The sequence below is a fragment of the Miniopterus schreibersii genome, assembly GCF_964146895.1.
Source record: "Miniopterus schreibersii genome assembly, chromosome: X".
NCBI lineage: Eukaryota > Metazoa > Chordata > Mammalia > Chiroptera > Miniopteridae > Miniopterus > Miniopterus schreibersii.
Window position 1 is genome coordinate 28143007 of NC_138104.1, and position 23435 is coordinate 28166441.

The 23435-nt window shown below is 43.6% G+C and overlaps 2 protein-coding genes across 3 annotated transcripts; both read right to left on the reverse strand.

Annotated features, from left to right (window-relative positions):
• Positions 1–225: 225 nt before the first annotated feature.
• On the reverse strand, positions 226–4762 carry LOC308550792 (protein BEX1-like). 2 transcript variants are annotated; one of them, XM_081125016.1, is made up of 3 exons: positions 4517–4762; positions 4055–4143; positions 226–3690 (listed from the first exon to the last, which is right to left on the reverse strand). In XM_081125016.1, exon 3 carries the CDS (start codon positions 3683–3685, stop codon positions 3299–3301), a length of 387 nt encoding a protein of 128 aa, XP_080981142.1. In that variant the 5' UTR covers positions 3686–3690; positions 4055–4143; positions 4517–4762; the 3' UTR covers positions 226–3298. The 2 variants fall into 2 exon arrangements, with proteins under 2 accessions (XP_080981142.1, XP_080981143.1); XM_081125017.1 differs by lacking the exon at positions 4055–4143 and having other exon boundaries at positions 4517–4617.
• A 10444-nt stretch (positions 4763–15206) lies between these two features.
• On the reverse strand, positions 15207–21796 carry LOC308551749 (nuclear RNA export factor 3-like; the record flags this gene model as incomplete). Its single annotated transcript, XM_081126370.1, has 17 exons — positions 15207–15393; positions 15940–16012; positions 16551–16593; positions 16690–16805; positions 16906–16964; positions 17084–17191; positions 17291–17346; positions 17432–17500; positions 17843–17879; positions 19222–19331; positions 19552–19632; positions 19756–19860; positions 19955–20038; positions 20644–20797; positions 21020–21194; positions 21491–21543; positions 21771–21796. The coding sequence occupies 17 exons, from the start codon at positions 21794–21796 to the stop codon at positions 15207–15209; spliced, it is 1536 nt and encodes a 511-aa protein (XP_080982496.1).
• Positions 21797–23435: the final 1639 nt, after the last annotated feature.

A 23435-nucleotide genomic window follows, 5' to 3' on the forward strand; every position in this document is an offset into this window, starting at 1 on the left:
TCTCAATCTTTTTAGTATCATATTCACAGATAATTTCTTGTTATTTAGAGAGATGAAAAACCATGTCCATTGTCTATCAGATTTATCCATTTATGACTCTCAGGGGGCATTCTCATTTTCAAGATTTGAGGTTCTGGTGAGCCTCAAATTATATCCTCTATGTACTTACATTAGTCCTCTAACTTTTGTGCTTCTTGAAAAAAAAACACATGACTTTTTAATAACATATTCCATGCTTTATTGAATCAAACTGGATGACAAAATGGTTTCATATACCTGCTTCTTCATCTTATTATCTCAGTCCCATGCTTTCTCTAACTGTAACACAGTAATATAACTTTTCATTGAAAGTGCTTAATCAACAACAAGTGTGATTGGTAATCTGATGATTTATGCCTGTGTCTTTCCAACATTGTTAGCCTGGCAGCCACTCTTTCTAGCCCATGTTTTTTTTCTTCTTCTAGAGTTAAATAGGTTATTTTAGCATATTTTAAAAATATAAATTTTCCTAAGATTTCTGCAAAATTCAGGGGTCAGAATATCAAATGACTATTTTCGGTTATGCAATCATGTGTGTGATGTCCCTCCCTGATTCTCACCCTACGCTATATTTTCATTGCATACAACAGATTGGTTTTTCTCTTAGCATCGGTTAGATTTTCAGAGTCTATGGCTTCAGGCATATGTTGGATATGAAATTCTTTTCAAACACATACTCTTGTCTGCTTCTTAGTACAGAACTTTACATTAGGTAAAATGTTTCTGTCATTTGTAACCTGAGCAGTCCAATAGTGTTGCTCTATGTTAGTTTAAATTGTTTGGAGTTAAAAATTATGAGATCACTGGAAATTTGAACACTAACTAGACAAAATTTGTGTCCCCTTTATGTGTGACTATGGTACTGTGGTTATTTTTAAAAAGAATCATTATCCTTTAGGGACACATACTATATTATCTATTGCTGTGTAACAATTATGCTAAATTTAGCAGCTTGAAACCTCACACATTAATTTTCCCAGAGATTCTGAGTCTTAAGTCTGGATATGGCTAATCTGTTTCCTGCCTCGAAGTCTTTTACAAAGCTGCAATAAATATGTGGGACAGGGTCAGTGTCTTATCTGAAGGCTTGCATGGGGAAGTATCTGCTTCCAAGATCACTTATGTTGTTTGGCAGGATTCACATTCTCAGGGGCCATTGTCTTAGTTCCTCATTGGCTGTTGGCTGGAAGATAATCTCGGTTTCTTGCCATATGGGCCTCTCCAACATAGCATCTTGTTGCATCAAAGCCAGCAGGGAGGTGAGGGGAATAGGGAGAGAGTATCCTAGCAAAACAGAAGTCACAATCTTCTGTAATACAATCACAGAAGTGACATGACATCACTTTTTCTGTATTGTATTGATTAGAAATAAGACCTAGTGATTTTGCCCATACTCAATAGGAGGGACAATTACACCAGGGCATGAATACCATATCCAAAGGTAACTTGAAATCTACATAGCTAAGTTCTGACAATGAGAATTTTTAAGTGCCTCCATTGCATTTATAAGTTCATTAAAGAGTTCTTTTGATCTAGATCTATTGTTGGCTTTTATTTCTTTTTAGCACAAGTAATCCACATTCTTTAAGAAAAATGTAGTTGAGTACAAAAAAAAACAATCATCCAATACCCCACAAGAGATAACCACTGTTAAATTTTGTGTATTTACTTTCAATTTTTAAATTTTATGTAGTAAATCTAAAGATCTTTTTAAATTTTCTCATCCTTTGCATTTTAATGCTTCTCTCCACTGTATTCACCTTCATATTCTTCTAGTTATTATAGTTTCTATTTAAGAATTAAGATCATAATAAATATATACATATGAGTAGCCCTTTAACATTAACATGGCATCAGAATCACCAGGGAAGCTTGTTAAAAATGAAAGTTCTGGAGCCCCATTCAGATTTAGTGTAGGACCAGGAGTCCACATTTTCAAGAAAATCCTCAGATGATTCTCACACAAGTGGCAGATTAGCATACTTTTAAAACACTGGGACATGCCTGGCCAGGCGTAGCTCAGCGGTTGAGTGTCGACCTGGGATCCAGGCAATCGGGGTTCGATTTCTGGTCAGGGCACATGCCCAGGTTGCGGGCTCTATCAATGACTCTCTCATCATTGATGCTTCTATCTCTCTCTCTCCCTCTCCTTTCCTTTCTCTGAAATCAATAAAGATATATTTAAAATAAATAAATAAATAAAAACACTGGGACATTATTAAATGAATTTAGAAATTGCAATCTCTTCTAGAGAAGTGAAGTTAGCTATACAAGGTTATTCTGTTCAGGGACTGAACTAAGAACTCAAGAGCTCCTAACTCAATCATTAATTGTACTTTGTTTAGTGCCTACCTCATCAGACAGAAATTGCAGCTTGAACAGCAGACATTGCAGTCCCAATTTGTAGGGGCTCTGCTAAATATCTGAAGGGAAACTGAGGATAGGAGGTCTTGCCTAATAGGTGGGGATGGGCTAAAAATAGTTGAACACAGCTCAAACACTCTTGAAATTGTTTCAGTCATGTGAAGTAAATATACTCCCCAGTATATAAGGAAGTCCTATGTTTATTCATTTGGCTAAAGTATCCAAATTTCATGACCAAGTATTTACTAATGACCCTCCTGCTTTCATAAGATCATTAAAAATAGTTTCCATCCTGGCCAGTGTGGCTCAGTTGGTTGAACATCATTCCATGCACCGAAAGGTTGCTGGTTTGATTCCCAGTCAGGGCACATACCCAGGTTGTGGGTTCAGTCCCCTATCGTGGTGCGGGGTGCATATGGGAGGCAACCGATAGATGTTTTTCTCTCTCTCCATTTCCATTAATATGTCTCTAAAAATCAATAAAAACATATTTAAAAAAGTTTCCATTTCTTCTCAAACTGCAGATAATATAAACTAAAACACATCAACCCATCTCACAAAAATAAGTCCCTGTATTAGTCACTTGGTGACTAATATTTAATTTCAGCACTTTTCTCTTCATGTATTAAATAAATATAAGATTTGAAATAAAAAGAATACAGAGACTGCTTTTTTAACTTCACAATATAGAATAAGTATCTTTCCATGCACTAGGTAAAATTCTCCTGCTAACAAAATCTCACAGGCTGGGTCAAAAGCACAACATTCAACTAGAAGCTGGTAAAGACCCACCAGAAACAAGTGACATCAAAACATTTACAACAAAGGTACATTACAGACGTGTATGTTTAGAAAGTAGGTGTATCCCGATTAACTTAAGAGAAAACATCAGGATTCAAGGCATAAGGCAAAACTCATCATGATGGTCATGGTGAGGGGGGTCAGTGCTGACTGCCCGCAGACTATGACTTAACTGCTTTCCCCTCAGCTTTTCCATCAGCTGTCTCATCTCCTCCCCAACCCTTTCCCTGTTCTCTTGTCTCATCCTTGCCTGTGGCTCTCCAAGCCTCTGACCCCCGTCCCATCTATACTGCAGGATGGGCTGCCGAACACGGAACCGTCTACGATTTCCTCTTGGCACACAGTATTCACCAGCTTCCAAAGGGAAGGCCAAGGGCTCTCCTTTATTAGCATTTTGTTCTTTTTCATCCTTTTTTTCATTTTCCTGTTGCGCATTTTCCATGTTGAGAGTTTTAACCACTTGTTCCTCTTTGGACGCCATTACTCCTAGAAGATAAAAGTGGAGAGAGGGATTAAATTTTTGGTGGACGGATCAGCACCGAGGACAGAGACGTTACTACTCATCTTTCAGAGCCCTGGATAGCAAAAGCTGTTTTTTAAATCTGTTTCCCACCTGAGTAGCTCCCTACGCCCTCTAGGGGGCCTCCAGTCCCAGCTCTCCCCCTCCCAATGACTCTCCTCCCCTCCCTCTCCCCAAACCCACCATTTTCCTTGCTATCCAAGCGCAAGCTTTTGCAGGCACCAAAATGGAAGATAGGTGACCTGGGGGTGTGTAGAACTTAGTGGGGGTAGGGGGAAAGGTCTCGGACTGGTCCCTGCATCTGCCTGCACCACTATACCCCGCACCAACCTGGGCCTATCCTTGTCGTCTCCCCTCTTCTTGATTCTTGCTGCGAGTGCGCCGCCGGATACTTGACACAGACCCAGAGACCCACAGACCTGCAGAGGGCCGGGGTAGAGGGAGCAGGGACTGTAGGCAATCACTACGCACCGGTGGGCCACCCGAAGCCAGGCCCCTCCCCGGCCCCCAAGGCTCTCACTGCTTCACTTCTCTTTCCCTCTCTCCCCGCACCGGCTTCACCATTTTCCTGAAGGAACTAGGGAGTAATTTCCCATCGCTGAGTTACTCTGCTGCCCTCGCTGGAACCTCCGCCGCCCCAGTATCCTCACCCCAGGGGGGTCACTGTTTAAGTTTCCAAGAATACCAGAGTGGAGAAAGCCGGCGGGGACTGCTGCACCCATCCCCGGTGCCAGCCTCCGGGGTTGGGGGGCGGCTGCAGCCTTGGCCCCCTGGCGGGCTCCGGGCCCTTACCTGCTCCGCTTTCCCTGGGCCCGATGCACAGGGCAGCGGGAAGCTGGTACCCAGACCAGATTGACGACTACACTGAAGGCTGCTTCGCTCTGCAGCTTCTGGTCACGTGAGTGCCTTGCGTCACCAAGGAGCCCCCCCCCAGACCCCCACTGACCTCCGAGGGTTTTGATGGGACCTTCCCCCTACTCCAAAGGCAGAACTCCCCCTCCTAGTTTCTGCGGGGCCCAGCGCACACCTCCCTGTCACTCAGCCTGTTCCTCTCCAATCTGAGGGCCCACCTTGCAATTGGGGTTTGTTCTCTGGTTACCAAGGAGGGTCTGCACCGCCCTCACCACCACCACCACCAGCATAGCCTTGACATTGGCTTTAGCCATTCCTGCTTTCTCTCCTCTTCTCCCTGGCTGTATATCTGTTTCCTAACAATTTCTCTTCATTTCCTTTTTAAAAATCAATATGGTTCAAAAACCTGAAAATTATGAAATTTCATTTTTAAAAGACATGTTTCAACCTGGGGAAGTAAAAATCCTCATTGATTATGTTCTCTGGCACTACACAGAAAATATTTTCTTTAGGCTCCATACAGCTTCATTTTTAGAACATTCTAGCTTGTTTCAAAATTTTATGGAAAAGCGGGGGATGTTCCTAAATACAGTCAGTGTTTTGAAAATGATCTGTGAAGTAAAACTTCTGGAAGAAATCCAGTGGCCAGATCTTGGCCATTTAATGTAAATAATCTACCTTTATTCCCCCCTCTGGGTCAAATTTCAAGTTTTATTAATAAATGTGTATATCTTATTCTATTATAATAAACATTCATTAAATATAAAAAAGCATTTGCTGACAACTGAAGTCATCTGCTGAAATTTAATGGCTAATACTAATGATGCTTTTTAGGCAGGTTGAAGGATGCAGATAGTCAGAACATCTCTTTCTTGACAAGAGACTGGGAAGGTGCTGGTCTTCCCGCTGCCACTTCCCAGAGCCTCTCATTCCCTACATTCACACTCCTGACTATTGCTTAATCCAATAATAGGGATGGAGAGGTGACCAAGATACTGATCTGAGCAAATCTTTGGGTTCCCTCCATTTCTTCCCCAAATTCCCACCTAGTGACTCACTTCCTAAATACATGTTGGGGGTGGGGGTCTTTTCTCATACTGGAAACCACATGGGGCTCTTCTACACCTGGTGGTGGGGTATTCCAAGAATCACAGAAAAGTCATTGCTGGGAGAAGAGTTTCCCCAGTCAGTCTGCTCTCTTTCATTTTTTACCTTGTTCAGGTAGAAGCCTCTCTCAGACCTTTCTGCTATCTCTCACCTGGCTTAGGAAGTGGAGACTGCTGGGATCCTCACCCAGACCTCTGGGTCTCTGGGGCAATCAGGAAGAACCCAGCCTTGCCCTGCCGGGCGTGGCTCAGCGGTTGAGCGTCGACCTGGGGTTCGGGGTTCGATTCCTGGTCAGGGCACATGCCCGGGTTGCGGGCTAGGCAGCCTATCAATGACTCTCTCATCATTGATGTTTCTGTCTCTCTCTCTCCCTCTCCTTTACTCTCTCTGAAATCAATAAAGATATATTAAAAAAAAAAAAAAAGAACTCAGCCTTGCTGCAGGATCACTATCTGCCATTCCATGCCCACTCTGGCACTCCCTCATTTATACAAGGGCCTAAGGAATACTCTCTGCAGACCATCTTGAGTAACCTTAGATTAGGCATTCTGAACGCAGAAGTCTGTGGAGACCATGAAATGTTATTCAAAACTATGTATGTGTGAGGGGGGGTGGTGGTAATAGCTTCACATTTTTTATGTGGGGAGAGAGACCATAATTCTTAGCAGATTCTCAAAAGAGGTTGTGATTCCTCACCCATCAAAAAAATTAAAAGTCTCTCTATATAATGTCTCACTTTTTCTCATGTAAATTATTCTCATCTAGACCTGCTGCTTTTTCCTTTGCTTTCCTCCTTAGTATCCACTCATTGGCCAACCCAGAACCTAGCCAATATCCTTGAATCCCTCTTCATTGTCCTTCATATTCAGTTAATAACCAAATCTGGCTGTGACTATCTTTATATCCTTTTTTGTTGACAGTATTACAGATTTCCCCCATTCCCCCCCAACCTTTGCTCACCTCCACCCTGACTCCACCCCACTCCAGGCCTTCACCACATTATTCTCTGAGTCCATGGGCTATGCATATATGCCTATATGTTCTTTGGTTAATCTCTTCCAGTCCCCCCTCCCCTCTGAGATCTGTGAGTCTGTTCCATGTATACATGCATCTGGACCTATTTTGTTCTTCAATTAATTTTGTTCATTACAGTCTACATATAAGTGAGATTATGTAATATTAGCCTTTCTCTGACTGGCTTATTTCACTTACCATAATAACCTCCAGGTCCATCCATGCTGTCTCAAAGGGTAAGAGATTCTTCTTTTTTATAGCCGCATAGTATTCCATGGTGTAAATGTACCACAACTTTTTTATTCACTTATTTACTAATGGGCACTTGGGCTGTTTCTAGATCTTAACTATTGTAAATAATGTTGCTATGAACATAGTGGTGCATATATTCTTTCTGATTGGTGTTCTGGGATTCTTAGGATATACTCTCAGAAGTGGGATTGCTGGGTCAAACAGCAGTTCCATTTTTAATTTTTTGGGGGAAACTCCATACTGTCTTCCGCAGTTACTGCACCAGTCTGCATTCCCACCAGCAGTGTACTAGGGTTCCATTTTCTCTACATCCTCACCAGCAGTTGTTGTCTGTTGATTTATTGATGGTTGTCATTCTGGCAGGTGTGAGGTGATACCTCGCTGTAGTTTTAATTTGCATCTCTCTGATGACTAGTGACCTTGAGTATTTTTTCATGTCTATTGGGAATCTGTATGCCTTCTTTGGAAAAGTGTCTATTCTGGTCCTTTGCCCATTTTTTTTTTTTAATTTATCTTTATTGTTGAAAGTATTACAGGTGTCCCATTTTTCTCCCCCATTTGACCCCTCCACTTCACTCCCACCCCCTCCCCAGGCCTTCACCCCGTTATTAACTGTGTCCACGGGTTATGCATATATGCATATAACTTCTTTGGTTAATCTCTTCCCACCCTCCACCCCCTTCCCTCTTTCCTCTGAAATATGATCGTCTGTTGCATGGGTCAATGTCTCTGGATCTATTCAGTTCGTCAGATTCTTTTGTTCATTAGCTTCTTCTTAAAGAAGACTCTTCAACTTTTCCTGTAGTGCTGGTCTGGTGGTGATGAGCTCCTTTAGCTTTTTCTTATCTGTGAAGCTCTTTATTTGACCTTCAATTCTAAATGATAGCTTTGCTCGGTAGAGCAATCTTGGTTGTAGTTCCATGTTTTTCATCGCTTTGAATATTTCTTGACACTCCCTTCTGGCCTGCAAAGTTTCTGTTGAGAAATCAGCTGACAGTTGTATGGGAGCTCCCTTGTAGGTAACTAACTACCTTTCTCTTGATGCTTTTAAGATTCTCTCTTTGTCTTTAACCTTTGGCACTTTAATTATGATGTGTCTTGCTGTGTACCTCTTTGGGTTCCTCTTGTTTGGGACCCTCTGTGCTTCCTGGACTTATAAGTCTATTTCTTTCCTCAGGTAGGGGAAGTTTTCTGTCATTATTTTTTCAAATAGGTTTTCAATTTCTTGCTCTCTTTCTTCCCCTTCTGTCACCCCAATAATACAAATGTTGGGCCTCCTGAAGTTGTCCCAGAGGCTCCGTATACTATTTTCATATTTCTGGATTCTTTTTTGTTTTTGCTCTTCTGGTTGGGTGTTTTTTGTTTCCTCGTGTTCCAAATTGCTGATTTGATTCTCAGCATCCTCTACTCTACTGTTGATTCCCTGTAAATTATTCTTCATTTCAGTTCCTGTAGCCTTCATTTCAAATTGGTACTTTATTATCGGTTTTCTAAGTTATTTCCCTAATAGTATGCTTAAACATCCTTATAAACAAAATTCTGAACTCTGTATATGTTAGCTTGCTTGGATCTATTTCATTTAGTTCCTCTTCTAGAGATTTCTTCTGTTCTTTCCTGTAACATGTTTCTTTGCCTCCACATTTTGGCTGCTTCCAGGTGTTTGTTTCTATGTATTAGGTAGAGCTGCTATGTCTCCTAGAATTTGTAGAGTGGTCTTGTGTAGTAGGTGTCCTGTAGGGTCTAGTTGCTCAGCCTCCCCAGTCCCTGAGCTGGGCCTTCTAGGTGCTCCCCTGTGGGCTGTGTGCTCTGTCCTGTTGTAGTTGAGCCTTGGTTGCCGTTGGTGTCACTGGGAGAAATCGACCCCCAGGCCAATCAGCTGTGAGGACCAGTTGCAACTACAACCAAAGAGCTGCTGTGCTGAGACACCCCTATGGATCAGGATTTACTTCAGTGGGGCTTTGGTGTTCACCAAGTGTGCCCCTTGAGTGTCACTAGTGAATGTGGTAGGGTTATAATCCAGCGTGGTCGAGTCTGACCACCGGGTGCACTGTCTCTGGGGCCTCCAGGGAGGTGCAAAGTCAGCCTCTGCCAGTGTCTTGCCCAGGACCACCCAGCATGAGCTACACAGCAAACCGTAGTTGGCTGCTACTTGTGCTGGGCTTGGCGGTGTCCAGGAGAGGCCCAGCTATGAGCCAGTGCAGCTGCCGTGAGTGCCAGACCTGGGGCCACTTATCAAGCTATATGGGGCCTGCTGCTGCTTTTTTGAGGGATTTTAGGAAAGTCCTAAGCGTGAGGCTCGAGAGGCCACTTGCATAGAAAAGCCCCTGGAAATGGCTTTTATGAACTTGCAGGTGGGAGGGGCGGGGCCTCTGGGAATCACCAGGGCGGGGCCAAAGGTGTGAGTCAGGTGCTGGTGATTCAAATATGGCGCCTGCCTGTGGGCTGTGTAAGGGGAGGGTTCACCAAAGGAGCAATGGCCTCTGCCAGCTCCTCTGCCTGGGAGGAAGCTCCCCCTCCACCTCTCCCCCTGACTTCCTTCAGGCAGGTTAGTTCCTCCCCAAGTGTCCCAGGTTCCTTTCAAGCTGCTGCCTGGCGCTGGGCTAAGGGGAGCGCGTCCGAGTGAGTCCGTGCACAGGCCCTTTAAGAGGAGCTGCTGGGGCTCCCACAGCATCTGCCACCCTCAGCCACAGTCCCCGCTGGTTTCACAGCCCGGAGTTGTGGGGACGTCTCTTCCTGGCCCTGGAGCCCTGGGCTGGGGGCCTGCTGTGGACCTGGAACCCCTCGCTCCTCCGGGAAACCTCCACCACCGAGATTCCCTCCAGGGTTTAAACCGCAGCACCAGGTGTGGACCTGCAGTGAGTCTCCGATTCAGCCCCGACCCGCCGGCGTCTCCGCCCCTCCTCCTGGTCTCGGTGCTTCTTCAGTTCCCTGGTTGTGGGGCTTCTGTTCAGCCAGATCTCAGGAGGCTCTGAGTGATGGTGGTTCTGTATTTTAGTTGTAATTTTGATGTGGTTGCGGGAGGTGGCGGGTGCAGCTGTTACCTACACCGCCATCTTGTTTCTCCTCTCCCATTTTTTAATTGTGTTGTTTGTCTTCCTGATGTTGAGTTGTATGAATTCTTTATATATTTTGGAAATTAAGCCCTTATCAGATGTATCATTGGCAAGTGTGTTCTCTCATATAGTGGGTTCTCTTTTTATTTTGTTGATGGTTTCTTTTGCAGTGCAGAAGCTTGTTATTTTGATGTAGTCCTATTCGTTTATTTTTTCCTTTGTTTCTCTTGCCCTATGAGGTGTATTGGTGAAAATGCTGCTACATGAGATGTCTGAGATTTTACTACCTATGTTTCCTTCTAAGATTTTTGTTTTATCTACCTCTGTATCTTTTTAAAACAACATTATGGAACTATAATTCAGATATTATGAGATTTACCATTTAAAGTGTACACTTCAGTAGTTTTTAGTATATTCAAAGATATGTGCAACCATCACCACAGTCAATTTTAGGACATTTCCATCATCTCAAAAAGAAACTCAAAAAGTACTCTTTAGTTATCACTCCCCTTTTCTCCCCATTCTTTCCAGGCCAAAACAACCACTAATATATTTTCTGTCTCTATAGATTTTTCTATTTTGGAAATTTGATATAAATGAAATTATGTACTCATATTCTTTTGGAACTGGCTTCTTCATTTAACATAACGTTTGCGAGGTTCATGGCAATGGCATGATCAATCATTTGAAGAACTACAAAACTGTTTTCTAAAGTGGTTGATTTGACCATTTTACATTCTTAGCAGTAGTGATGAGAGTTTCAATTTCTCCACATCCTCAGCAACATTTGTTATTATCTGAAATTTTGATTCTAGCCATATTAGTGGGGATGAAGTAATATATTGTGGTGATTTTGATTTGCATTTCCCCATTTCCCAGATGACATGATTTTGAGCACCTGTTTATGTTATAATTCTGGGGTTTCCAATATTCCAATATTCGGGGTTTCCCTCCACACCCTCAAGCAATTCTCCAACACCAGCTGGGTGTCCTACAATTCACTTCAGATCATCTTATGAGGTTACTTTCTGTAGAACCCATTTTCGTCCACAGGGCACAATGTTGCTTTAGGCCCAGTCCAAAGTTATTTTGCCGTCTTTTATTTTTTTATTATTATTATTTTTAAATATATCTTTATTGATTTCAGAGAGAGGAAAGGAGAGGGAGAGAGATAGAAACATCAATGATGAGAGAGTCATTAATCAGCTGCAGCCCGCAACCTGGGCATGTGCCCTGACCGGGAATCGAACCCCAATTGCCTGGATCCTAGGTCAACGCTCAACTGCTGAGCCACACCCAGCCGGGCTTGCCGTCTTTTAACATTCCAAAGGTGTAAGACTTCCAAGGCAGTTTCTCTGAGATGGCAGCTCCAACACCATTTTAAAGTTGCTCCATTTATATTCTATTTTTTACACTTTGTGAATGAAAAAGGACAGACACTCTAATAAATCTAACTGAAATAAACCTCACAAACTGACCTGATTATGAATCCCTAACAGGGCAGGTCATGGTGAATAGTCATGCCCCAGGTCTATAACTTCTCTAGGAAAAGATTTATCTTTGCCTTAAGCCATTCTCATTGTTTTTATACCCCCCTCCCCAGGCATAACCACCCTCAAGAGATCACACAATCTTGTTAACTATCTTTTAATCCAGTCCCTGCCTTGCTTTTTCCCACCTTTGTGTAATATTTCCTATGTTCCCTCCTTAATTGCAAATGCATAAAAGAAACTGAAAACTGTCATTCTAGGAAAGGTTTTTCTTGATTTGTTGAAATCTTGTTTCCAGACATATCCTCTGTTTGGCTCAAATTAACTCATAAAAATTCTCTACAGTTTAGACGTTTCTTACCTCAACAACTGTTTAAAGAGCCTGGTTTCTCCTTGCTGTTTATAGTAAAAGATGAAAGAATTAAATTGAGGAAGGAACTATTAAGTAAAAAGGAACCAGCACTTGGTGATTTGGAGAATACGCAGCCTACTTAGGTTGCAGAAGATTTTAAGTGTGTTTTGGAAAAAGAACCAAGAGTCTGATTGAACACCTTTTGCTGAAGACATTAGATGTGTGTCTGATGGATCTAGTTTAATCCTCTCAGTAGAATCCAGGAACAGAGATGAAGTTGTCCAGGAAATATTGTGGGGAACCCTCTTGTCTGATGGCATGGATCCCCTAAACAAACTTAAGAGACCCATAAGGTTTTTGAGAAGAATGTTATACTACCAAAATAGCTACCAGCTTGCCTTGAAGGCAACTAAAGAGGGACAAAAATGAAAGAAGGCTGTCAGACCTCTGGGATTCTACAGGTAGGAAACAAGATGATAGAGCTACTTGGCTGCTAACATGTGACATCCCTCAAGAAAAACATAGAATTGTATTAAAAAACTGAATTTAAACAAATAACTTCACAAAAATAAAAGGAAAATAATAACTCTGAGGACAAAGACACTGATACAAAAGTAGAGTTCAGAGAGGGCAGGGCTGCTGCCATGGGCCTAGAGAATACAGCATGGCACCACAGAGGATGATTATTGGGTATTAAACCCTAATAGAATTTACCCTGCTTGGAACAGAAAACTTTGTTTTACAAGTCCACAGATGGAGACAAATTTTACCTGCACATGGATCATAGTCAGAGTCTCACCAATACCTGGTTTAGATGATGAGATTTGGGACTTTTTGTGTTGATATTGAGATAAAATATTTGACTTAGAGTTGAGGTTAGAATTCATTAAAACTTTTGGAGATGGTGGGATGAGGTGAGTGTATTTTTTACATGGGATTGATGTGAATTTGAGGGAGGGGGGCAGAGAGCAGAATAGTGAACTTTAAAAGCTTTGTCCATCCAGAACCTCAGAGTGTGACATTATTTGGAATAAAGGTATTTGCAGATAAAATTAAGGTAAGGATCTCAAGATAAAATCGCCCTGGATTAGAGTAGACTGTAGGTCCAATGATAGTTGACCTTATAAGAGACAGAAAGGAAAAGAAACAGAGACACAGGAAGAAAGAAGGTAATGTGAAGATAAAAGAAGAAATAAAGTTATGTTCATACAAGTCAGAAAGCATCAGGAGCAACCAGAAGCTGAAACTGGCAAGAAATGATTTTCCCCTAAAGTCTTTAAAGGAGCAAGACCCTGCTGGCACCATGAGTTTTGATTTCTGGCTTCCAAGACTGTGAGAGAATAAATTTCTAGGTTTTCTTTGTTTTATTTTGTTTTTTAATCCTCACTCAAGGATATTTTTTCCATTGCTTTCTAGAGAGGAAGGAGGGAGGGAGGGAGGGAGGGAGGGAGGGAGGGAGGGAGGGAGGGAGGGAGGGAGGGAGGGAGAGAGAGAGAAACATCGCTGTGAGAGAGATACATTGGTTGCTTCCCGCAGGAGCCCCGACCAGGGCTGGGGATTGAACCTGTAACCCAGGTACGTGCCCTTGACTGGGCATCAAACCTGAGATGGTTAGGTGCTTGGGCCGACACTCTAACCACGGAGCCACACCGGTCAGGGCATTTTCTGTTCTTTTAAGCCATCCATTTTGTGGTATGTAGAGACATATAAAACGAATACAGCAATACAGAGACACATACATGAATGCATGTGCACTTACTCGCATGTATTTTTCTAAAAATACAATCATTAGATTTCTTTATTCTTTTTTTTTTAAATATATCTTTATTGATTTCAGAAAAAGGAAAAGAGAGGGAGAGAGATAGAAACATCAATGATGAGAGAGTCATTGATCAGCTGCAGCCCACAACCTGGGTATGTGCCCTGACTGGGAATCAAACCCTGATTGCCTGGATCCTAGGTCGATGCTCAACCGATGAGCCATGCCCTGCCGGGCTGATTTCCTTATTTTTTTAGTACCTTATCTCAATATTTGTAGTTCTGGTTAAGTAGGTAATTATGGTTGGATAGCTTTTCATAGATTTCTTGGGCACTTCTATTGCTTTTAATAACAATTCTGTTTTGATATCAGTTCCCCTTCTCTCTACCGATTTCTTTATATGTCAAGAATATTACTCCAATGTCAGTCGTAAATGAGGACAATTTTTTCTTCCTAGGTTTTCACGTGCTCTTTAATACTGTTTGTCCCCAAGGGAGTTGCTTTAAAATTTGAATAGATTTGTATGGTTAAGAAAGTAATACTGTTTTCTGCTGAAAATATTGGACTAATACACTAGGAGAACAGAACACCTCCCCCAGGTCTACCAGGGTAACAGAGCATGCTACCTCAGAAGCTACACAGCCCTGGGGAACATACACAGCCTGTGTTATAGGGGGATCCAGGATTTGAGTCTCTATCAAACTGTTCCCCAGGTACTCGTTGACCACCTCTCACTTTCCCTTTCCTCCTCTATAGACCAGTGAATAGATTTTGTCTTGAATGGACTTTGTGGGGATGTGATATAACATACAATATCATTCTTTATTATGAAAAGAATCGGGGTTCCTGGAAGAGACAAATACACAGAACCATGTCAGTTAAGCATTGACTTCCCAGCTCCAACCAGACCTCCTGGCTCAGTAACAGGGATACAGTAAGACTGGAGAGAAACACAACAAAAATAATGAGAATGAAGATGACGACACCCAAGGAGTTTTTGGTGAGGCTGTGTTTTCAGGATCCAGAATCAGCCTGTGGGAGGGCCTCCTCTGGGATCTTGTACTTGGCCTGGAGGAAGTGAAGGGAGTGAGTTGGGAGATCAATACAGCCAGGAGCCCTGAGGCTCATCCCCAGGCCACTTGTTCTTCACTCACTTGACCTGAATTCCCAGAACTCACCTTGGGCAAAGCCAGCACCTGTGCAGCTCTGGTGTAGTCCTAGTTGTTGTCATGAAGACACCTGGAGTGGAGGAAGAACAGGAGACATCTATTAGGACCAAAGTGGAGACACTCTGAGAACACCTTGCCATTTCATAACCTATGTGACATAAACATGCCTCCACATTTACTGTGACATAAGCCCTGTACGCAGTGTGTGTTGGAAAAATTCCTGAAACCCAAATGTGTCAATAGAAGAATGAGGTCCAAGAAATTCATAAAAGAATACATACCTGTTGAAAACAACTGTGTAGTTTATATGCAATGAGAGAGAAATGTTCAAAGTGATGGGTGAAATAAACAAGCAAACGAAATTACCTGCAAGTTCTTTTCATTTGCACCTCTGCTCCTCCCAGCTCCCTCCTATCCCCATGCATACCCAGCACTCACTTCTGAGACAACTGGAGGCTCATCCCAGACTGGGTAGAGAAAGCCTGCACCATTTCCTGCTGCTCCTGGGAAAGGGTGGCCATGGAGCTGGTGGTGGGTGTAGGCACTTGAATGGAATACACACTCTGAGACTCATTGGGGGTGGCATCCCTCACAAACAGCTCATCATTCATGATGCACAGACTGGAGAAAAATGGGCCCTCAGACAACTGATGGATAGACAACCCCACACCCTCAACAATGATCCTGCTTTGACTGCCACTCAGCAACCAGATTCCTCGCACATCCCTTCTGTACCTGATCCTGATTCCTTGCCTGGCAGCTCTGCCACTCCCACAGAGTTCACCCTTGGAGAGATTGTCTACCAGCTTCACTAGATTTGTACCTCAAACCCCACTGCATTTACTCTGTAAAACAGTTCAAAGGAGAGGACAGTCTAATCCCATTTTTAAAGGAAAACATAGTGTCACAGCAAGGTCATGTGATTTCACTAAGGTATAATATAAATCTAGTGAGAGTTGGGGTCAAAAAGAGAACCTAAAAGATCTGGAACACTTTCAGTATTCTAACTCCAGAGTCCATGTTCTTAACCCCTAGGCAGGACTGTTCCTGGATCTACCTGTTGGCTTCCCACAACACTGAGAAAACCCCAAGGACATGCACTATCACATTCCCACAGCCGTGAGCTCAGGCTAGGCTGCATAGTCCCACCCAGAGCACAGCACTTACCTGGAATTGCTGGCAGGGGTAGCGATGAAGGTCCGGGTGAAGGCACGCACAGAACCCCGAGACCTTCCTTCCACTTCAACAACAAGAAACAATATCCCCTTGGAGACCCACATGTTTCCCTCACACAGTGTTCCCCAGTCAGGGTGGGACTCCATACTCATGCCCAAAGGGACAACTGTTCACTGGGTGTCAGAAATAAGGAGGGAAAAAACAGAAGCAATCTACTCCCACTTACAAAAACCTTACTATGTGCTGGTCCCTGGAACAACCACTTCACAAGTTTCTTTGATTCAGTTTTGCAGCTACCCAAGAGGTGGGTATTGTTAGTCCCATTTTACAAATGAGGAAAATGAGAGGTTAGGTAATGGGTCCAAGTTCCCACAGTTGGGATCTGGGATGACAGTCATCAAACCCCACAATTGTGTCCCCAAGCCACAGCTGTGCTGGGCTGGCAGGCATGGATGCAGGTCAGGTCAAGATGGTTTGGGGGCAGAGTTCTTCCAGGAGAACCCAGAGGGACTAGTAAGAAAAGGGAAGGGATCAGGGAAGCTGTGAGACTCCAGGAGGAGGGAGCAGTGGGGCATCTGAGAGAGGACTCTACACACAATCACCTTCCTTGAACACCCCATTGACAGAGAAGCAGAGCATCCTTTCCTAAAAGAGAAGAGTACAGGTGCTCAGTCGCCATCTACACTTCCCACCCACCTGTGTTTTTCTGGGCCCTGTCCCAGGGAGGAAGTGAGCACTCACCAAGTGGAACCACATGTCCACCTCCAAGGAGGTGAGATCATGTTGAGTTTTGGGCAACACACAGAGGGAGCACGCAATGTCATGTTTTGTGTGTTTCAGCAGCTGAAAACGCAGGTCTGTGGGGGAAGGACAGGAAAGGTCAAGGTTGCCTCACCCTGGACCCTATGACCCTGCTCACCCCCTTTCCCTGCCCAATCTTCCCCATCCCACACGCACTGGAGTCCTTGAGCTTCTTCATATTCCTATTATCCTTGAAGTACTCAAACAAGCTGCTTCTAGGAGAAAAAGAGGAACAGGAGGTAATGATCCTGCCACTGTGGGTGTTTCCAAGACCTGACTGTGTCTCCTGGGAAGATATACAACCCAGGAGCAGAGTCTAAGTTGTGATACTCACTGGGCTGGATCCTTGGGGTTGAAAGGAATGGTCAGGGAGAAGCAGGCTTCATCATGATAAGCACTGAGAAGACAGTACCGGTCTCCAGAGTCATAGATCAAATAATACCTGTAGGGGAGCGAGGGAACAGGCTGCCTGTGTTAACCAGGCTCCAAAAGAAACATGAGAGTCCCAATCGGCAGTCCTGGTGCTCCCAGAGGTACTTACTGCTGCAGAAATTGCAAGACTAGACTCTTCAGCGCATCAGATCCAAAGAAGCTTCCCTGAAATCAAAACAGTCCTCAGGACCATGGCTGGTACCCCATCCTCATTCACCACCTAAAATCCTGCTAGATCTCCTCTCCTCACCTGGCAGGATGGTAACTTCTTGTGGGCTCCGATCCCCAAATTAGTTGGTAGAGATGTCTCCTGGCCATCCTGGGGAAGGAAGAGGAAGTCAGCCTTGCAGACCAGCAGGTGGTGCTGAATGATCAGGAAAAGGATTGGCCCAGGCGAGGGTGAGGGCCAGAAGAGCCCTGGAAATTCCATGGGCAGGACTACACTTGTACCATCATCATGAGGGCCCTGGAGCCTGTAGAGAACTTGTGTGAAGAAGTTCCAGAGCTTTTGTCAGGTTCCCACAGGGGTCAATCCACTAGTGAGGATTAAGGCTCAGATCCAAATATGTAACTTGAGCCAGACCTAAAGGGGTTCAGAGCAGGTTGTGGGAGGTGTCAGCGCCACTTAAAGGAGTCAGTGATGGAGGAATAATACACTTACTAGGCATAATAACTTCGGGAACAATTCCAGGATGGAGCTGCCAAAATCAAGACAAAACAGAAACGTAAGTGAATCTGCAGAGCAGCCCTGCCTCCTTGGAGCAAGCACACCTACACCAGACATACAGCTCAGTGTGTTCCAGCTATACTCCACTGTCCCAGCCTTCCAGGAACCTGGGAACTTTCTCCAAGGACTGACCCACAGGAAGAGCACTCAGCTTTCTTCCCTCCTTACCCCCTCTCCCTCTCCATTCTGCTGGGTAGCTCCCACTTAGATGTGCTGACTCCCTTCTCCAGGGGCATAAGGAGCAGCATTTGGAGCTGCACACTTTTCCTTCACCTGCCACTGTTGGGTCCTGGAACCCCAGTTAGGAATGAAAAACTTGCACATGTTGGACTCGGAGCCCTTGGGATGTTGGCTGAGTCTTTGTCACCTGTGGGAGCTCAGTCTGAACTGGGCATGGGAGACACATCAGCCATGGGATCAGGAGACCTACCCCAGAAGGAGTAAAGGATCAGGCCACAGCTCAGCTTGGGGTGGAGGGTCTGTGGCCCCCTGGTGGTCATGGTCTTCTCTCCTCACAGCCCCATGCATCTGTGCCTGTCTTAGTTTGTTTCTTGCCTGAGGAATCCTACGTGTTTCAGGCTACCTAGGGCTGCTTTGAAGGACCAGGCAGGTGATATGAAGTGTGGAAGGGCAGTGCCCCTGAGAGGACTGTCCTTCTGTCCCCTCAAACCCCTCTGCCCTCTGCCTTCCACTGCTGCCTCAAGAGGCCCTCTGTTCAGTGGCAGTGGCAGTATCCCTTAACTCAGGGATACCTGGTTTTTCTCAAGGAGAGCCCAGCTGGCATTGGTCCAGAGGAAGTAATGTCATGATGGCAGCCAGCCAGGGCCTCAGCCCTCAGCATGGGGCAGTAAACTCTCCATGTTAGCCTGGGATTGGAGAAGAGACCTTTTGGAACAAGGGAAAGAAGGCTCCTCTCAAGGCAGGGGAGGGTAGCCCCTTCTCAGCACAGAATAGAAAGGTCTGTCTCAACATGAGGACCTGTGCTGGAGGACTCTTCCCATTCCAGGTCACCAGCATCTGGCCCAAGGCTGGTCACACTTGGTACTGATGATGAGAGGATATCATACTTCCTGGAGTGCAATCTTAGGAGGGCATGCAGGAAAAGTTTGGGTGCAGAGTCAGGAAACAGACCAGACCAGGAGAACAGGTGAGCAGGTCAGAGGAAAGAAAGGAGACCACTAAACACAGGTGAGGGACACAGAGAAGAGAACTTAGGGCCTGTGGTCCTCCCAGAACACCTGTTTGCTGCCTCTGTGAACAGGTACTATCAAGGGTAGCTCAGGCTCACAGGGGTGAAAGAGGGTACAACTAACCTTATGTTGGTTGAATTATCTGGTAACGTGGTGCATAGCAGGTTTCTGCTTGCACTCATCTCTTCTGGCTCCAGCCCTTTGCCCTGGCCCAATTCCTCTGCTGACTTCACCTGTGATTATGGGGAGGAACCACATAGACCACAGAAAGAGAGCCAAGATGACCTGTACCCCCAGTCCCTTCCTTTTCTAGCAAATCCACTGCACTGCCCCTTCTCATCACCCCATGGGGTTCAGTGGCTCTGAGTCTGAGGTGGTGAAGGGGGAAAAAAGGTTGGAGAAGAATAAGTGGGTCTGGATATAGATGTACAACTTGTCTTGAGTCTGCATTACCTTTATCTGCTCCTCCTTTTCTGACTTCAGCTCCTTCTGCACAGACTGAGGTGCATCAGAGGGGTTGACAATTATAGGTATCTGCAGAAAACACAAAAGGGGCTGAGTAAGCACCAGGAAATCTGAGCCCTGGGATCAAGCAAGACCTTGCCCCTGTCCTTCCTCTTGCCCCTGGCTAGCCCTAGTTATGTCCTTGACACATACCTTCTCATTATCTTCATCCCAGATCTTGCCATCGGCATTCTTCAATGCGAAGGCAATGGTGGCATTCTCAACAAAGAACTGGGCTTGCATTTCCTCATAGTGAAACTATAGGTAGAGTGATAAGAGAAACAGAATATGAGACCAGAGCGACTACTCGTCTGCCCTGTTACTTCTCATCCACCTCACTGTCCTCTCTTACTTCAACTGGAGTGAAGGGGACGCTGCATTGCTTCTGAATCAAGTTCAGTAGCCACTTCTCATCATATTTTATGCCGAATGGAACCTAGGAGCCAAAGGAAAGATAGGGGAGGAGACTGACATAATGGGATCTAAAATTAAGAAGAACCCCAACCATGTTTTCCTTTCAGATCTTTTTCTCAGCTTTTGAAATAATAGTTTAAGATAGGACAATATCCATTATTGTCAACTTTTGTACCAGACATGAATTTCCTAAATACCATTCTTTCCTTTCAAATAGTTTTCCTCAAATAATCAACTTAAGATTTACTTCCTTTTATAAAGTTCCAAGAGATCCTACCTAAGGCAGACTTGGCCTGCACCTCTCACAAGGACCCCAGAGACTCAAAGTCCTCCTACACTCCACTGGGCCAAACTGTTCCCTCCAGTGTGGAGGTGCTTCATCTCCTTTGCAGTAGTTTTCTCCTTTGCCTTTAGACTACCTGTCCCATTCTCCTTGCAGTCAGTCGTTTCCTTTATATTGCTTCCCTGAGCCTGACTTAGGTGACTTAGGATGTTAACTCCTAGTAATAAAGAGAAACATTGCCAACTCTTCTGCCCCAAAAAGGCACCTAGCATCTCTACATGAGTCCAACATAGCTCCCTCTGTTCATATTCTATATATTAGTTGCACTTTTCCAGGATACTCACAGTGATCTTGAACCAGCTTCCTGAGGTCTCATCCTGCCTCTTCTCCTCCATTTTTGTCTCTGGAGGATTTTGCTCTTTCTCCATGTTAACATGGGTTAGGTCCTGTTTCTGAAAATAGGCTCTCCGGTGATGGCGTGGAATGGCATAGGGAGCACTGTCGGGCAGTGGAGAGAAGGAAGTAATCCATATATACTCAGGAAGTCTTCTATGCATGTTCACCCCATTGATAGCAGGGCTAAAATAAAGTTTTCTCAGCCAATAACCTAATACTATAGTTGCTCATTTTTTCAGGTTGGAGAGAAGAATGACTTATTTAACTACAAGGTTATGTATTCCACTGGCCAGTACATTTCAGCCATGCTACCTGGTCACTTACTATCTTACTTGGGTGTCCTCTTGAGCATCACTTGTTGCTGAATCTCCATCTTGTTGCTGGCAGGATGAAGGATGAGTGCCAGAACTTACTTGTTCAGACACATTGTTATATCTCCTTCGGTAAATACCCCAGCGTCTTGGTCTTCTCTCTATGGTCTCTCCTTCAGGATTGTGCCCTGAAATTAAGAACAACAACACACCAATGGTCTCAATACCAGAAAAAGTCCTGGGGAGCTATCATAGCTAATGAAGAAATATTACTGACTTTCATAATCTAAAATGAAATACATCACAGTGCTAAAAACATTGAAAGACTTCACTGTGGTTCCACTTCCTGGGAGGTGAGAGGTAGGGAATATTCATAGCCAAGAAGGAAAGCACAAAGGAAAGGGTTTGGATGTTGAGTTTAATCTGTGATGTTAGTCCTTTATCTGCCCCTTTCAGGCTAGGTGACCTGGGACAAGTTGTTTACCATCTCTAACTCTCACTTCTTTCCTCTGTTCTAGGTGCATAATAAAATCTACCCTGAAAGTTTGGTTTTATGGTTCAAGAGTCAAAGGTATGTTCCCACCTGAAAAAGCAATTAGAGAAATGAAAGGGAAGTCTGATGAAAATATCCAGAATAATGTCTAAAGAGACATAATATTGAGAACACCATAAGAAGAGAGTGCCTGGCTGGAGTTGCTCATTTGGTTGAGCATTGTCCTCTGCCCAGAAACGTTGCTCGTTTGATTCCACACCAAGACACATACCTGGGTTTCCGGTTTAGTCCCGTCATGGCATACCTGTGGAAGGCAACCAATCTATGTTTCTCTTCCTCTCTCTAAGCATGTCTTCAAGTGAGGATTAAAAAAGAGAGAGAGAGAGAAGGAGAGAGAATTAAAGAGAGCTAGTGAATATATCTAACCCACATTTAATTTGAGCCCCCTAAGAAGGAGAGGGAACAGTGCAGAAGTGGCATTTGAAGAGATCTTGATTGTGAAGTTTCCAACAGTAATATCAAGTTGGTATAACAATATTCATAGGAGAAAGAGTATGCTTTAAGGAAAAACATTCCAAAAGAAAAGACATATTTCATAGTGATGTTAACATAGCAAAAACTGGAAACATTTGTGACCAGAAAAATCAAACTAAAAGAAATATTAAGGATTCTTCTTCAAGAAGAAAGATATATGATCCCAGAGGAGGAACATAAATGCAGGTAAGAAAGACTAATGATATTTGTGACTATGTAGGCCAATCTAAAGGAATATTGATTACGTAGCAGAATGATAACTTGTTCTGGGGTTTTAAATATATATAGAATTGAAATGCATGACAATAAATTGGGAAGCAGTAAATGGAATCAAAGTGTTTCAAGGTCATTTCATTGTGTGAGGAGCTTCAAATAACTAATTTACATTAGACTTTGAAAAGGCAAAAATGTACGTTGTAATCTTATGGGTTGACACTCCAAGAATAGAAAAACAACGTTTAACACTCTAGTCAAGTGAAGGAACAATTTAAAAATCAAATATATCAATCATTTAAGATGAAAGTAAGTTAGAACAGGCAAATAACAATGTACAGTAATGTGGTATAGATAAACCAATTGATATCTATATTTACGTTAATAGTTTCAGACTAAATATTCCAAATACAAAGACAAATATTATTAGAATGGGTAAGAAACATTCCAGCAAACACTCTTTAAAAGAGATACATGCAAAATGTAGTGATCTAGAAAATTTGAAATAAAAGCAGTGGCAAAAGTATACTATTTACATATGAACCTACTAAAACCTGGTTTAACTATATTGATAAAAGACAATTACTACAGACAAAGATATTTCATTTTGATAAAATGTTTAACGCAATAGAAAGATATTAATAAAAAATTCTAAATTTGTAAGCATGTTTCAGAGCCAAAATATGCAAATCAAAAAGTGACTGGAATAATGGACAAATCCACAGTCACAGTGGGAAATTTTTTAAAAGATTATTTTAATGATTTTTAGAGAGAGAGGGAGAGAGAAACATATACGTGAGAGTGAAACATTGATTGGCTGCCTCCTGCACGCCCCCTACCAGGGATGAAGCCTGAAACCTGGGCATGTGCCCTGACTGGGAATCAAACCGGTAACCTTTCGGTGCATGGGACAACGCTCCAACTGATGGACTCCACTGGCCAGGGCAACGGTGGGAAATTTTAACACACCTCATTGAGTGACACATAAAATGGCTGGCAAGTATTCAGCTACATGGAAATGTAGACCAATGCACATAACAACCACACAGGGAACATACCAGAATAGGTCATATGCTGGGCCGTAAAGGAAGCTTCAATAAACTGCTATGGGGTAACACAATCTACCTTGAATAGCTGATGTGAGATTCAAGGGTAATGGTGGGTTCTCTGCCCCTCTCCCACTTCTAGT

Coding starts and splice junctions, on each gene's coding strand:
- LOC308550792 (XM_081125016.1), bottom strand. CDS start 3,685: ATGGCGTCCAAAGAGGAACAAGTGGTTAAAACTCTCAACATGGAAAAT.